The 14,541-nt window shown below is 37.1% G+C and overlaps 1 protein-coding gene across 1 annotated transcript in view; it reads left to right on the plus strand.

The window, feature by feature from the left end:
• Window positions 1-14,541, plus strand: part of CASK (calcium/calmodulin dependent serine protein kinase) — a 290,070-nt gene that overhangs the window by 242,118 nt on the left and 33,411 nt on the right. The window contains exon 12 of the mRNA XM_032474657.1: window positions 14,152-14,238. Within this exon, the coding sequence (XP_032330548.1) occupies window positions 14,152-14,238 (87 nt within the window). The remainder of the gene's footprint in view (window positions 1-14,151; window positions 14,239-14,541) is intronic.

Consider the following 14,541-nt stretch of genomic DNA (forward strand, 5'->3'; position numbering starts at 1 on the left):
GTTAAAATCTAGTAATCTGTAGTTAGAAGTAGATCCAGAATGTCTAAATATTTGCTACTCAACCAGCACTGCCTGGCACACACATGCTGCTTCTCATTTTGTGGGAAGAAATAAAGAGGCTTGAGGAGGAACTGTGCTTGGTCCAGCTTGTTCCAATATGTCTGCTTTCAGAAATTAAAAGCACTGGTACAGAGATGGTCTTGTATATGAAAAATATAGATCAATTTTAATAAAGTACAACTTGGCCTGTGTATTAGTTTGCTAAGGCTGACACAAACTGGGTAGCTTAAGATGACAAATTATTCTCTCACAGTTCTGGAGGCTAGAAGTCTTAAATCAAGGTGTCAGCAGAGGCATGCTCCCTCCAAGTCTCCAGGAAGAATCTCTCCTTGCCTCTTGTAGTTAGTTGCCTACACCTTGGCATTCCTTGGTTTGTAGCTGCATCACTCCAGGCTCTGACTCCATCTTCACGTGGCCTTTTCTTCTGTATGTGTGTGATTCTATGTCTTCACATGGCCTTCTTATAAGGACACCAGTCATTGGATTTAGGGCCCACTCTAATCCATTGTGACCTCATCTTAACTAATTATATCTGCAAAGACATGATTTACAAATAAGGTCACATTCTGAGGTTCTGGGTACACATGAGTTTTGAGGGGACAATATTCAGCCCAGTACAGCATGGAAAACTGATTTTGCCCTGAATTGATTTTTTTTTCAAGTAAGAATGTGAATTACAAAAATCAGATATAAAATAAGGAAATGTTACCCCATCATTCATTAATTAGACTTTCTTGGAACTGGTATTAAAGTGTAATTATGTCTTTTAATAATATTTTGAATCAGTCTTGGAACTTGTATGTGATACATTGGATGGTTAGATGATGTTAGTGTTTTTGATGGACTGAAAAATCAAGAGTTTTTCCAGATAAAAAGTGTTTTGCAAATGTTACTTGGTGGTGATTCTCAGTGTTATTAATTTCTGGTAGAAATTTTCCTATTACAGAATTAATGTTTATTTTGTAAACCAACAATGTTATAAAACATTGTTAAATTACACATTTATCTCTGCCAAACTTTGATGACTAAGTTTTAAAGTCACCCACCATCTGTCATACCTCTGAGCAGCTGTTAGCATTTGTTACAGACTGCGGTTTCCATGATAAATGTGATGCCCCTCTTAATTAAGATTATTTTTGTGAGAAATCCTAAAAAATAATTGGTGATTAGATTAATAAAGTAAAACTAACTGCAATAGCAACTTAATTTAGCAGTTTTTGTATTAATTCATAAGTGTTTTATAATAGAATATTTTAAAATATTGCATTAAAAGTTAGTTGATGTCTTTAATCCTCCATATTTTATATTATTGACACATTTATTATCATTTTTTGCATTTTAGGGAGAGTTAGAGAGTTTTTCTATCTGACCTGGAGTTAACACTGGAAAACTACAACTCTTAATTTACTATTTTGCTTTTTTTAAGATGATATTAAATTAGTAATCACATTTGGGAATAGCTTATTTTTAGGAATCAGAAGTTTTTATTTTAGAAAGTTTATTTTAGAAATCAGAAGGGAACTTGATGCTTTTAAGCAATTTGGAGTCTGAGAAGTAAGTTGATACAGTGTTAAGTCTGGATGTTTAAACAGACTGATGAGTCAGGAAATGCCAAAGCTAAGTTTCCCATGAATTTGCAGTCCAGTCGATTTGCACTTAAATGTCTGGAATAATAAAGCCTGTTTGAGGACTTTGAGAGGCTGAACTACTGATACCTTCTCAGGATCCCATCTGGTCTCTAAGAGTGAACTTAAGCAAGTATGAAGCCAGCTGGGTAGTAGGGCAGTGGTGGTGGCCCTTGTGCTACCTGCCTCCTGGAGCTGGAGATTAAAGTGCACTGAAGCTTGCTTTGGATATAGGAGTCTCTCATTCCACTGTTTCTAATTGGATGGACAAAAACTGCCATACTGTTTCCATCTGCATATCAGTGTATTATACTCTGTATATATATGTATTAGGGTCAATAGAGAAGCATCACATGAAACAAGATTCCTGAAGTAAAAAGAGCTAGAAATATTCTATGTCCTAAATATGAAAAGTAGTTTTTCTTCATTTTTAATGTAGATACCAGTAAACTTAAGAAAAAGCTACTAAGAATGTGGTCATTTGTTAAGCAGCAATAGAAAACTAATACAACCAGAAACAAAGCAAAGATTGTCCACTCTCACCATTTCCATTCAGCATTGTTTTGGAAGTTCTGGCCAGTGCAATAAAGCAAGAAAAAGAAATTCTGGACATGCAGACTAGAAAAGAAGAAGTAAAACTTTCTTCTCACAAAGATATATTCTCGTATGTAGAAAACCCTAAGGAATCAACAAAAAATCTACTAGAACTAATAGGCAAGTTTAGCAAGATTGCAGGATACAAGATCAACATACAAAAATTAACTGTACTATTATATACAAACAACGAATAATGAAAAAATAAAATTTTTAAATATTTACAGTACCATCGAAAAGAATAAAATAATTTAATCAGAAAAGTATAGGACTCATGCACTGAAAATTACAGCTGTTAATGAAAGAAAGTAAAGAAGATCTTAAAAAAAAATGGAGAGATTTTGTTGGATTGGAGGACTCAGTATTGTTAAGATGACAGTTTTCTCCATATTGATTATTTAGATTCAGTGCAATCCTTAATCAATATCCCAGCAGAATTTTTTAATAGAAGTTGACAAGCTGATCCTAAAATTTATATGCAAATACCAAAACAATTTTGTAAAAAGAACAAAGCTGGAGAACTGATTTCAAAGCTTGTTGTAATGAAAATAGTCTGGTATTGGTGTAAGGATAGATAAAAGAATGAGTGGAACAGAACAGGACAGAGTTCAGAAATAAACCCTCACATTCTTTGCCATTTGCTTTTCAGCAAAGGTACAAGGGCGATTCATTCAATGGGGAAAGGATAGTGCTTTTTTTTAAACGTGGTGCTGGAGCAATTAAATTTCCATATGCAAAGAGGTAAACTTAGACCCTTACCTCATACCATGCACAGAAATTTCCTCAAGATGAATTACAGATCCGCTGTACGATTAAAACTTTTAAAAGGAAATATAGGAGTAAATCTTCACTACCTTGGTTTAGGCAAAGAATTCTAAGATACAATACAAGAGAGCATTTGAGGATAAAGGAAATGGTCTAAAACTGGATTGAGATGATGGTTGTACAGCTGTATGAATTTACTGAAAGTCATCCAACTGTACACTTACAATGGGTAAATTGTGCAGTTTTTAAATGATACCTCTGTAAAGCTTTTAAAAATGAAAAAATGAGAATATATCTCTTTATTTTAAAAAAATCTGTGTTACCCTTTTGACATGTTTTAAGGTAAAGCACTATTGGAAGGTCCTTCCATGTGTAAGGACTATAGTGTACTGCGGGTCCCAAAATGTCATTTGTAATCCATTGTTCCTACTGTGACAGCACTTTCCAGTGTCTCCTGGCATTGTCCCTGTGTCCTAACACCAATCCAGCAAAGCCAAGCCGCCCACCCTCTGCAGTGCCCAGAGCCCGCCAAAGGGATCATCCCAATAGGTTTCGCTGGGTCATGACTCGGATTTCTGCATCTCAACATTTAGCTTTATGGCTAAGAATGTACCATTTCTTGACTTTAAAATGCTGAATTTGTTTTTCTCTCCCAAGAACTGTTTCACTAACCAGTGTGTAGTTGTGACTTGGGAAAGAAGTCCGCATTGTCCTTTTTAAGAACATTATGAATTACATAATTTTATGTATTTTTCAATAAGGGAGGGGGCGCCTTCTCAGAGCATCATGTTTTAGTTTATTCTTTTAGTTCATTTTTTTCTGTATTCAAATACATGGCCATTTCCCAAACTTCACAGCTTTTTGGCAGATTTTATGTGACATAATGTCAATTTTTTGGTCTCTTTACTGTGGTAAAGTATACATAACATAAAATTTACCACTTGAAGCATTTTTAAGTGCACTATTTAGTAGAATTCAGTATATTCACCACTATCCAGAGATCCAGAACTTTTTCCAGCTTCTCCCACTGAAACTCTGTACCCATTAAACAGCCACTTACCATTTTCCCCTCTCCCTAGCCCCTGGCAGCCACCATTCTACTTTCTGTCTCAATGAATTTGACTACTGTAGGCACTTCATATAAGTAGACTCATACTGTATTTGTTCTTTTGTGACTAGCTTGTTTCACCTAATGTAATGTCCTCAAGGTTCAGCCATGTTGTAGTATGTGTCAGAATTTCCTTCCTTTCAAAGACCGGAAAATAGTTCATGTTATATATATACCACATTTTGCTTATCCATTCATCCAATATCAATTATTTGTGGACAGTTATATACTAGGAAAAGCTAAATTCTCCAAATGCAGCTGTCTAGTAGTAGGGAATTCAGCCTTAGTTCTATCCCCTTAGTTCAGTCCCCAGTTGCTCCATCCTGTCTCCAAGTTAGCTCCTGCATCGTACATCTTTGTGAAAAGAATATGTGACTTTCACTGAAAGTATGATTAACTACAGGAGTCCCTCACATTCCCTTATTTGTTCAGATGAATTACTTCTGAAAACAGGGGCTGGAATTTACTCTAAAATATCAAGAATCAGCTTGTCCCCAGTATCAGTGTTTCCCACTGCGTGCCCTTCTCTTTTTATAGCACCATGGCCAACTTCACCAGAAGGCAAAGGAATGTTCTAAAAGCCTTCCAAGTGCAACAAGCACTGATTCTTCTTCATGCTATTCTCAAGGAAAGGGGGGGAGGTTTCCCCCAGGAAGGAATGTGATATGCTCAGCTGAAGAATATTCGATGGGCTGGCTTGCAGCACTCACAATCCAAGAACATAGCCGCTTTCTTCTCTCTGTGGTCCTTCAAACATTATCTCATAAAACCACTTCTGCCAGTGTCTTTGCTTTGTTCTCTTTTACCTTTCTACAGTAGAAATTTGTTTTTGCTACCACCACTTGTACAAATCTTTGGTGTTTACCTATACAAAATCAGTCACATCAAAAGTCAAAATGTAGTGTATTGCCTCAGTAATTAAATAGACGATTATATGACACTCCTAATAAAAAATGGTTTAAAGCAGCAGATTAATAATAGGATATTCATTTAATGTAAAGATCATTTAATTATTACCATAGCTGCTTCAGAAGAGCACATTAGAAAATGCGGTTTTAACACTTTTAAAAATGTTTTTAGTGGAGTTTTATGGAAAAGAAACTCTTATCATAGTGAAAGGTCTCACGTTTGGGCAAACTCTTGGATCTAGTATTAAAAAATGCCCTATTTCAGAAGGTTTAATTAAAAGCAGAATACAGCCTGCCTGTACCATCTGACTGGTTGTTTTTCCTCATGCTTTCTTCTTGCTTACTCAAGAATAGACATGATTTGTTTCTTACAAGGCTTAATTTTAGGGTCATTTGCCAACCGAAAAAGGCCTAGAGAACAGTCAAGTTAGGTCATGTGAGGCCAGCGTTTGAGTTTCTCAGAAAGAGCTGCCAACTGACCAGAAATCCACCACAGTGGCCTATATTGTTAGGCCACCGAAAGACTTTTTAGATTGAACTAGGAGGTCAAGCAAGTCTAAATTTCTTGGATTCAAAAATAAATCCCTGTAAGAGTGATGTTCTAATGGGACTGAAACAAAAGCAGCTCTGTATACAGACAAATCAAACCTAAACCAAACCAGAGCCTTCTTAGGGATACTTTTGCTGTCAGGATCCAACATATTTGCAAACCTTTCAGGAAATCTTGAAATGGCCCAGATACACTTATTTTTCAATTTCCTGTTTGCCATCAGAAGAAAACCTTCATAATGGATTTAGTTAAAGAAGCATGTTGCTAGGCCATCTGGGCCCCTTGTAAAGATACATACCCCATTGTGATTTTCTAGAACATGATCTAAGCTAAATTTCACTACTATACTATTCGACTCAAGCTTTCCTGGGACATCTAACTCAAGGGCTTCCAGCAACATTCTTACTGGCCACTGAGTATACAGTCCATCTGATGTCCTTTTTGTAACTTGAGTTACCAAGCAAAAACTGGGCCATAGTATTGGTAGCAGCCCAGAACCTCTCTCCAGGGAAAATCTAAATTCCAGGCTGGGACTCCTGCTACTTTATTACCGTCACTAGATTTGTGGATTTGATACTTTTTTTTTTATGTAAGAAACAAGTTTAGTTTAAGATTTATACAATTTAGCTATTTACATGTTTTCTGAACTTTTAGAGGGAAAGTTAGCACACAGTACAAATTGTGAAGGATAAGTTACAAATAATGAAAGCATACTCTTCAAATGAATGAAGTACATTATCTCTGTGCAGATGGAGGATTATCTGTGTGACTAATCTTTGAGTGCTCTCTTTAATTATTTTTTTAATTGAATTGATTTTTTTAAAGTTTTATAGAACGTAAATTTTTAGAGAAGACAAATTTTAGTGCTGACAGAATAGGCAATTTTTAATCCCATAAAAGAATAATGCCTTCAGTGTAAATCAAAATCCCAATGATGCATAATCGTTCTCAGATTTGTAAGATGGACAGATTATATAAGTTCTTCCCAAAGTTTAATTGCACCTTCTTACATCTTTGAAAATGCCATTTTAAATTTTGGGACTTGTTTCTTTCACACTTAACGTTTCCCATCACACAATCTTTGGACCACTGTTATATTGCTCTTCTCCATGTTTGTACTGTGTCATGTTTAATGACACCAAAGATCTTTGAAAGGACTTTTCATATTTTTAACCTAAAGATAGTGAGTTTATATGTAAACTTGAGCAGGAAAAATTGATTTTTAGATCTCAAAAGATTTTCTCTAATCTTTACTCCAGAAAATCTGCTCCAGTGCAGTAGCTGAATATCAGTTCCTTATATTTTAGTATTAAATCACCTTTCCTTCGTATTTTTCCAGATTTCAAATGTATTTTTAAAAATACTGTAGGATATCAGTGGCTGACCTGGGTTCACTGAGAAGATGTGACATTGGAACTTTATTCCTAATAACCCAGCTTCTTCACAGAAACTATAAAGTTAGTTCTTAGTAAGATAATCTATGTTCCCATGACAAGTCATTTCAGTCCCTATTATTTACAGATACATTACATTACGTACTTTGCAGCTAAATATTTGATTCTTGGAAACTTTAATTCTTTTCCAGCAGGGAGCTTCTTTGGTATCTTTGGCATATTTAAATGGTAGGATGGTGGTTGCTAATTTAGTTCCGTGTTCCGAGCAACTCGACAACAAACCCATTCATTATTTGTCTCGTGTCTATAGCCTAGTTGCAAAAGTTACAGTCTTTCTCAGCTAATGTACATTCTGGCCCTTAGATTTGATTTTCTCTGTGCAAGAAAGTTAGTGGGACACATAAACCAGTGCTAGTAGGTTCTCCGCCAACCATTCCATTTTAAAGGTTGATATTGTTAAATGCTGCATATAAACTCTGAGCTGGACAAAGACTTCTATAGGAGGACTAGAAATCAGAAGAGAGTGCAATATAATGGAGTATGGTTAAAAAAAACTTGATTTAGTGTTTTAAATGTAAATAAGAAACGACACATTAACGGATTCCATCGTCTTTATGTTTGAAAGTACAGTCTCAGACTAGTTGAATTCAATATTACCACCAACTTTTATTCTGCTTTGCTTAAAACAACCCATCTCAAATATAGAATGTGGCCTCTTAACAGAACTGTGCTTTTATCTTCCTTAAGACAGAAAGATGAAGCGTGTCCGTGTAGCTGTGTGGGGTCATTATCTAACCCAGCGCCAGAGACTGGCAGTGAGCATGCCTGTCTGTGAGTGAGACAGCTGTTCACATTTCCTCGTTTTGCCTTGTGGGGGTGTGTGTGTGTGAGAAAAAGTGCTGAACTTGAGTAACTATAATTTCCTTAGGGGAAAAAAAAAAACAAACAGTAATAGATTTGTTCTTGTTTTCTCTCTGGGGGTAATTTATTAACATTCTTCTCGCCCTCTGTCTCACTTTGTACACCTCAGCTTTACAAATACACCTGAAATCTTCAGGTGGCAGGAAAGCAAATAGCAAACGAGATATATTTTATCATTTCAAACCACCTTGAGTTTCAGCTTCTAGAGCAAGTGTTGGCAACTCCAGCTGTCAGGCCAAATTCAGCCAGCCACCTATTTTTGTAAATAAAGTTTTATTGGAACACAGCCATGCCCATTCATTTATGGACTATCAATGGCTGCCTTCACATCCGCAGCAGGGTTGAGTGGTTGTGCGGAGTCCTTGTGGCCTACAAAGCCTGAAATGTTTATCATCCAGCCAGGAAAGGATGGGGATTGTAACATTCTTTAACAGGGCAAGGCGTGTAGTTGATTGCCTAATATCTTTTAAATTATCTTTAGTTACTTTTTTTTTTCCTACAGCCTATAAATGGCATTTTCTACAGCTCTTTACCCAAATATTTGCTGAAGGTATCTCCCTGGCATGAGACTGTGTGTTACTGAATTCTGACACAAGCCAAGGAAGTCTGGTATGAGACAAGGGGCAGCAGGAGGCCAGTCTAGTCCCTGCTGCTCTGGCTGCCTGACCCTGAGCGCGTGACTTCACCTCACCGGACGTCAGCTCTCCCCTTCTTAAAATGGAGGAATTGAATCATGTTTATCTTGAAGAGCTCTCCTGCCTTGAAAATAAGAAGAAGTCAGACTTGAAACGTAGTTTTAAAAAGAGAATTAAATGTGGTCAACATGTATTTCTTAATTTTGAGGGAAGGTTTTTTAACCACACAAGCAGGATAGAAATGATAGCTGGATCCTAAAGAAACAAGCTAAAATAAGTATTCCTACTCTATCTTTATATCACTCAATTTTTTAAAAAAAAAAACTACTTACAGTTCCTATGCTCCAGTTAAATACTCATTTATCTTTTGAAGAAACATTTATTAAACATCTGCTTAGGTACTCAGCTACATGCTAAGTGCTGTTACTGAATGTCAAAGAACTTGAGTCTGGGCATGGAAAAGAGAAAGAACATGTTCTGTAATCATACCCCTCAGGCATCCAGTGCCCTTGGCTGTTAATGCCCTGGGAGTGACAGGCATCCAGATGTCGTCTCTGTCCAGGGTCACTTCTGCATCGTTAGTGTACCCGGAAACTGGCCACAGCAGCTCCCTCTTGGCTCCTGCCTCCAGGTGTCACCCCACAGTCATTTCTGTGTCCCATTGCTCAGTACAGACAGCCCTCTTGGGCAGGGTTCAATCAAGATGGCTCCAGCCAGATTACATTCTGAGGCAGCTCCTTGATTCACAGGAAATACATTCTTGTTGCAGCATACACTGCAGATGTGGGCTGCCATGCCATTGGCCTCTCACCCTGCCATCAAAGGCTGCCCCAGGCAGCCTGCAGCCAAGAAAGAGGCTCTTTTCACTTGGGACCCCAAACACCACACATCAGGCTGCCCCGAGGACTGACTCTCTCACAGTGCCCTTCCGGGTATGCCAAGATGGGCCTTGTAAGTTGCTGTAACTCAGCGAGCATCCCTGCAGAGAATGAGACAGTGAACTCTCCTTGCTGCACCTCCAATTTGCGTACGTGTTTCTTTTGGAACACCTACCATCCTTCACTTTGCATGAGGGAGGAGGCAACTCCCTCCCCTTTCCTCCCCAGCAAGGAGAAGGGAAAATCAAATGCTGGCTCTCCTCAGTCCTGTAACTTCTACAGGTTCCAAGCATCTGCCTCTACAGGCTAAAATGAGGTGCTGGGGTGAGTGTGGAAGGGCCATTTTAGCCACCTTTCAGCAAACCCTGGAAGGATGTTCTGGCAGCTTCCTTGCAGACTTGGTGCCACTTACTTCCTCTTGGCCTTAGCTCTGGGCTTTAGCTGAAAGTCCAAGACAGCAGGAGAAGGCAAGAAATCACATCATTCTAAATATCCTTTGTATACGATGGAACTGAGAGGGGGCAGTGTTAAAGAGTGATAAAGAGAACCTGCAGCCTTCCTTTGTTCTCAAAACCCAACCACCTCTCACTTGCTCCCAGACCTTGGTGAGACTCCACCTGAATTTGATCTTTGAGTCCTAAATATCATCTCATAGGCAGTGTACAATATGAAGATGACCAATAAGACTGAGAAGTTGAATAGCTGCATACTTCTCACTACTGTTCTAGAGCACTTTAACATCACATTGCATTCAAACTTTTCTCCGTTGATGACTTTTTATTTACCTGCTTTGCCATGTTTCTCAAATAGTTTGTATTTGTTATGGATATACCTAAAACATTTTGAATCCATCCCTAAGGCAAACAGAGTCACAGCAATGGCCAGGGGGAAATGAAGATTGGCATGTCATGCACACACATCCAGATGGTCCCCACCTTGGGACTGCTCAGTGAGATCCTTTCCAGTTGATGTTGCTGGGGACCAGGGTATCTCAGGTCCTCAAAGAGATTAAGCTGGCATATGTGTCTGGACCTTTGGTTATTCCCAGTCTTTGGAATTTGTGAGTTCTTTGAGGACCAGAACTTTCACCTTTTTCCTCTCCATAACCCCAGCAAATAGAACACCACTGTCTGGTACACAGTAGGACCTCAGTAAATATTGTATGGATAGGTGGATGGGTGGATCAACAAGGGGTCACTTCTTTCCACTGATGGTGACAAAGTGAGCCCCTTTCCTGTCCCTACCTCAGTTCTTACATGCCTTTTAGTTAATGAGCAGGAAGTTGAAATTCACCATCTATTCTTAGCCACATAGACACCATCCACTCCATCCAATACCTGCCTTGACTGTGCTTTCCTGGGAGCTAGGGTGCAGAGGCCAGTGCCCCAACCTCTAGAGGACGGTCCTTTCATTTAATTCCTTCCTATTATATCTGTGTTTGATATTAAGCATCTCACCTCTCCCTCATCCACTTTGGGTGAATGTGTGGTGAATTGGATCAGGATGATATCTGCCTGCCACCTGTGAAGTTGTAAGGCTAGAATGATGGTTCTTGCTTTACTGTTCTGTGCCTCAGTTGCCTCATCTGTAAAATGGGAGTAGCAGGGGTAACAACCTGATAAGACTGTTCGAGATTAGAGAGAATATATATATGAGGAATTTTGACTAGTAACTAGCATCTAGTAAGTGCTCAATAAAAATGACAATTATTAGTTATTATTAGTACTATTTCAACTACTCTCAAAAGTTAGCACTGGGCATGAGATTTACAGATATCTAAGGAGTTTATTAAAGCACAGATTTCTGGACCCCCTTTTCAAATTCTGATTCAGTAGATCTGCAGTAAGGCTTAGAAATACGTACGTTTAATAACCACTCCAGCTGATTCTGCTACAAGTCCTCAAGAAACCACACTGATATAAGACCTAGAGAACCGTACTTGGCATCGTCAGAACGAGACAGAAATAAAAAGCCTCCAGTGATACACTGAGAGCAATTCTGGGAGGTGTGGAATTTTTGTTGCTTTGTGAGTAAAAACTAATATGCATTTATTAAATGTGTAAGTACAAACTAACCCTAATCATAGTTGAAATCTTTGAAAGTAGTGTTAGTAATATTCCTTGATCAAGAAAAAGGCTATATGTAAAAATAGATTTTAAAAAAGTTTCTTCTGTATAGAACTATGTTCAATATCTTGTAATAACCTTTAATGAAAAAGAATATAAAAACAAATATGAAACATATATATATGCATGACTGGAACAATGTGTACACCAGAAATTGACACATTGTAACTGACTGTACTGCAATTAAAAAAAACTATAAAAAAATAAATTTAAAACAGAGGAGAAAAAAAGAAAGAAAAAGGCAAAACTTTTTTGTGGTGAAATCAGGCATTATAAAGGCATTATATTTTTTTTCATTTTATTGAGTTATAGTCAGTTTACAATGTTGTGTCAGTTTCTGGTGTACAGCACAATTTTTCAGTCATACATGAATATACATATATTCATTTTCATATTCTTTTTCACTGTAAGCTACTATAAAATATTGAATATATTTCCCTGTGCTGTACACACAGTACAAACTTGTTTATCTATTCTATATATACCTGTCAATATCTACAAATCTTGAACTACCAGTCTGTCCCTTCCCACCCCTCTCCCCCCTGGCAACCACAAGTTTGTATTCTATGTCTCTGAGTCTGTTTCTATTTTATATTTAAGTTCATTTGTCTTCTTTCTTTTTTTTTATTTTAGATTCTGCATATGAGTGATATCATATGGTATTTTTCTTTCTCTTTTTGGCTTATTTCACTTAGAATGACATTCTCCAGAGACATCCATGTTGCTGTAAATGGCATTATATTGTCCTTTTTATGGCTGAATAGTATTCCATTGTATAAATATACCACCACTTCTTTATCCAGTCATTTGTTGGTGGACATTTAGGCTGTTTCCATGTCTTGGCTATTGTAAATAGTGCTGCTATGAACATTGGGGTGCAGGTGTCTTTTTGAAGTAGGGTTCCTTCTGGATATATGCCCAGGAGTGGGATTCCTGGGTCATATGGTAAGTCTATTTTTAGTCTTTTGAGAAATCTCCATACTGTTTTCCACAGTAGCTGCACCAAACTTCATTCCCACCAGCAGTGTAGGAGGGTTCTATAAAGGCATTATAAATGATATTACTGTCAACTTGTAAGGCCTCAAATTAAAATTGCTTTTTTTTTAAAGAGCATTCCAGAGTTTTAAAGATCTTTTTATTCATGTAGGTTTTTTACTTTATTTGATTATTACTATTGCGACATATCAAGTGATGACTATGTCTAATGTTTAAGTGTTAAGTATTTTAAATCTAGTTTTTTAATTATAGTTCCTTACTTTGGGTTTTTTTTTTCTTTCTTTCTTTCTTTTTTTTACCACATATGTATAGTATTCCATTTATCTCTATAGACTAGTCTGGGAACCTACACGACATATATAACATTATTTCTATGGAAAAATCTATTCCCTAGTTCCAAACTTCAGAATTCACAATCTTTAGAGATAGAAACCATTCAGAGGATGGAGACTGCCCATGTGTATTCTACAGGGATTTGGGCAAACTTTTGTAAACCAGCTACATATTGCTAGTTCCTAAATGTTAAAATAACATTTTAAACAGAGCAGTATTTTACTAGCCTACTTATACTATTTATTACTTTCTTAATGCCACCATTTGAAGATAGTCCCTGCTCGCTCTTCACAGCACTATCCTCAGGCCTTCTTTATTTATGTCTGTCTGTTTGCCTATCAGCATTAGGAATTTTTATGTATGATGTGGCCCAAATATTTACAAATCGTAAAGCTTTATCTTGCATCAGTATAAACACATCTAACTATAATCTGAAGAATGTTTATGGTATTTGAACTCTCCACTAGCGCTAGGAAAAAAAGAACAAAACCAAAACCAACCCCCCAAAATCCCCACCTATTTTAGAGAAGTTAGGACCTAGAAGTGGCAAGCTAGCCAAGATCATTTTAAACTCTTCACTTTTCAAAGAAGACTGTTGAATGAGACGTTTCATCTGAGGTAGAAAGTAATATTTTAATTACACTTCTACACTACAGAGGTTTTTCTCCAAAGAGCTAATTTTCTTCAAAAAGTTTAAATTTTGGATCATGTAGATTTATGGTGTTTTTTAAACATATTTAGATTCTTTTCAGTATCTTCTCATACTCGTGGATTTGCAAATTCAAAAGGAAAAAAGTTAATGTCCTTGACCTCTTGCTGAAGGATGCCAGCACTGATACTGTTAATGAACAGCCCTAGTAAAACAAGTATAAACCTTTTGTGAGAACATTCCTTCCTAGAAGGAGTTGGGTTTGCCCTTTCCCAAGATTTAGATTTCTGTGAAAATTCTTTCGGACGCGTCTTGGCCAGAAAGCATTCTTTCATTTTACTCTGTATTCATCTCATTAAATGTTACTTCTATCAGAGGGAAAAAATGCTGATTGCTGAGATACTGATGGTTTTTTAAAAGATATGCATAGCACTCATATCCTGACAAATTTCATTGAATGAATAAGAGATTATTAACAAGAAGATCCCACTAAAATCGTCAGCCTGTCTTTTTCAGAGGAAAACATTGCTTAGTGAAATAATGAATATGAAGCTCTGAATTTTAGCCAAGAATTGTGAATGTTGATCGGATTTTCTCCTTTGCCTCTAGCTGTATGACAAAATTAACACCAAGTCTTCACCGCAAATCAGGAATCCTCCGAGTGATGCAGTACAGAGAGCCAAAGAGGTAAGTGATGTATTTTGTAAATGTCGTATTTGCTGCCTTTAATGAAAACACTTTCTGCTGCACAGTAACAGGCAGTTTCCTTGCAGTCACACTTGGACCATTATATTCAAATTTACTATTTCTAAGCTTCTCACTGAGCATTTGCATACAGAAAAGGGGGGGAAAAAAGTGTCAGCCGCGGCATTACCTAGATTTCTAGTTCTGGTTCTGCTGTGTAAACTTGAACACGTTAACATATCGATTTTACTTCTCCTTTTTTTTTTTTTTTTAAGAAAAAGTTATTTTACCGAACTTGGTGAAAATAGACATGCT

The sequence above is a fragment of the Camelus ferus genome, chromosome X (assembly GCF_009834535.1).
Source record: "Camelus ferus isolate YT-003-E chromosome X, BCGSAC_Cfer_1.0, whole genome shotgun sequence".
NCBI classification, from domain to species: domain Eukaryota; kingdom Metazoa; phylum Chordata; class Mammalia; order Artiodactyla; family Camelidae; genus Camelus; species Camelus ferus.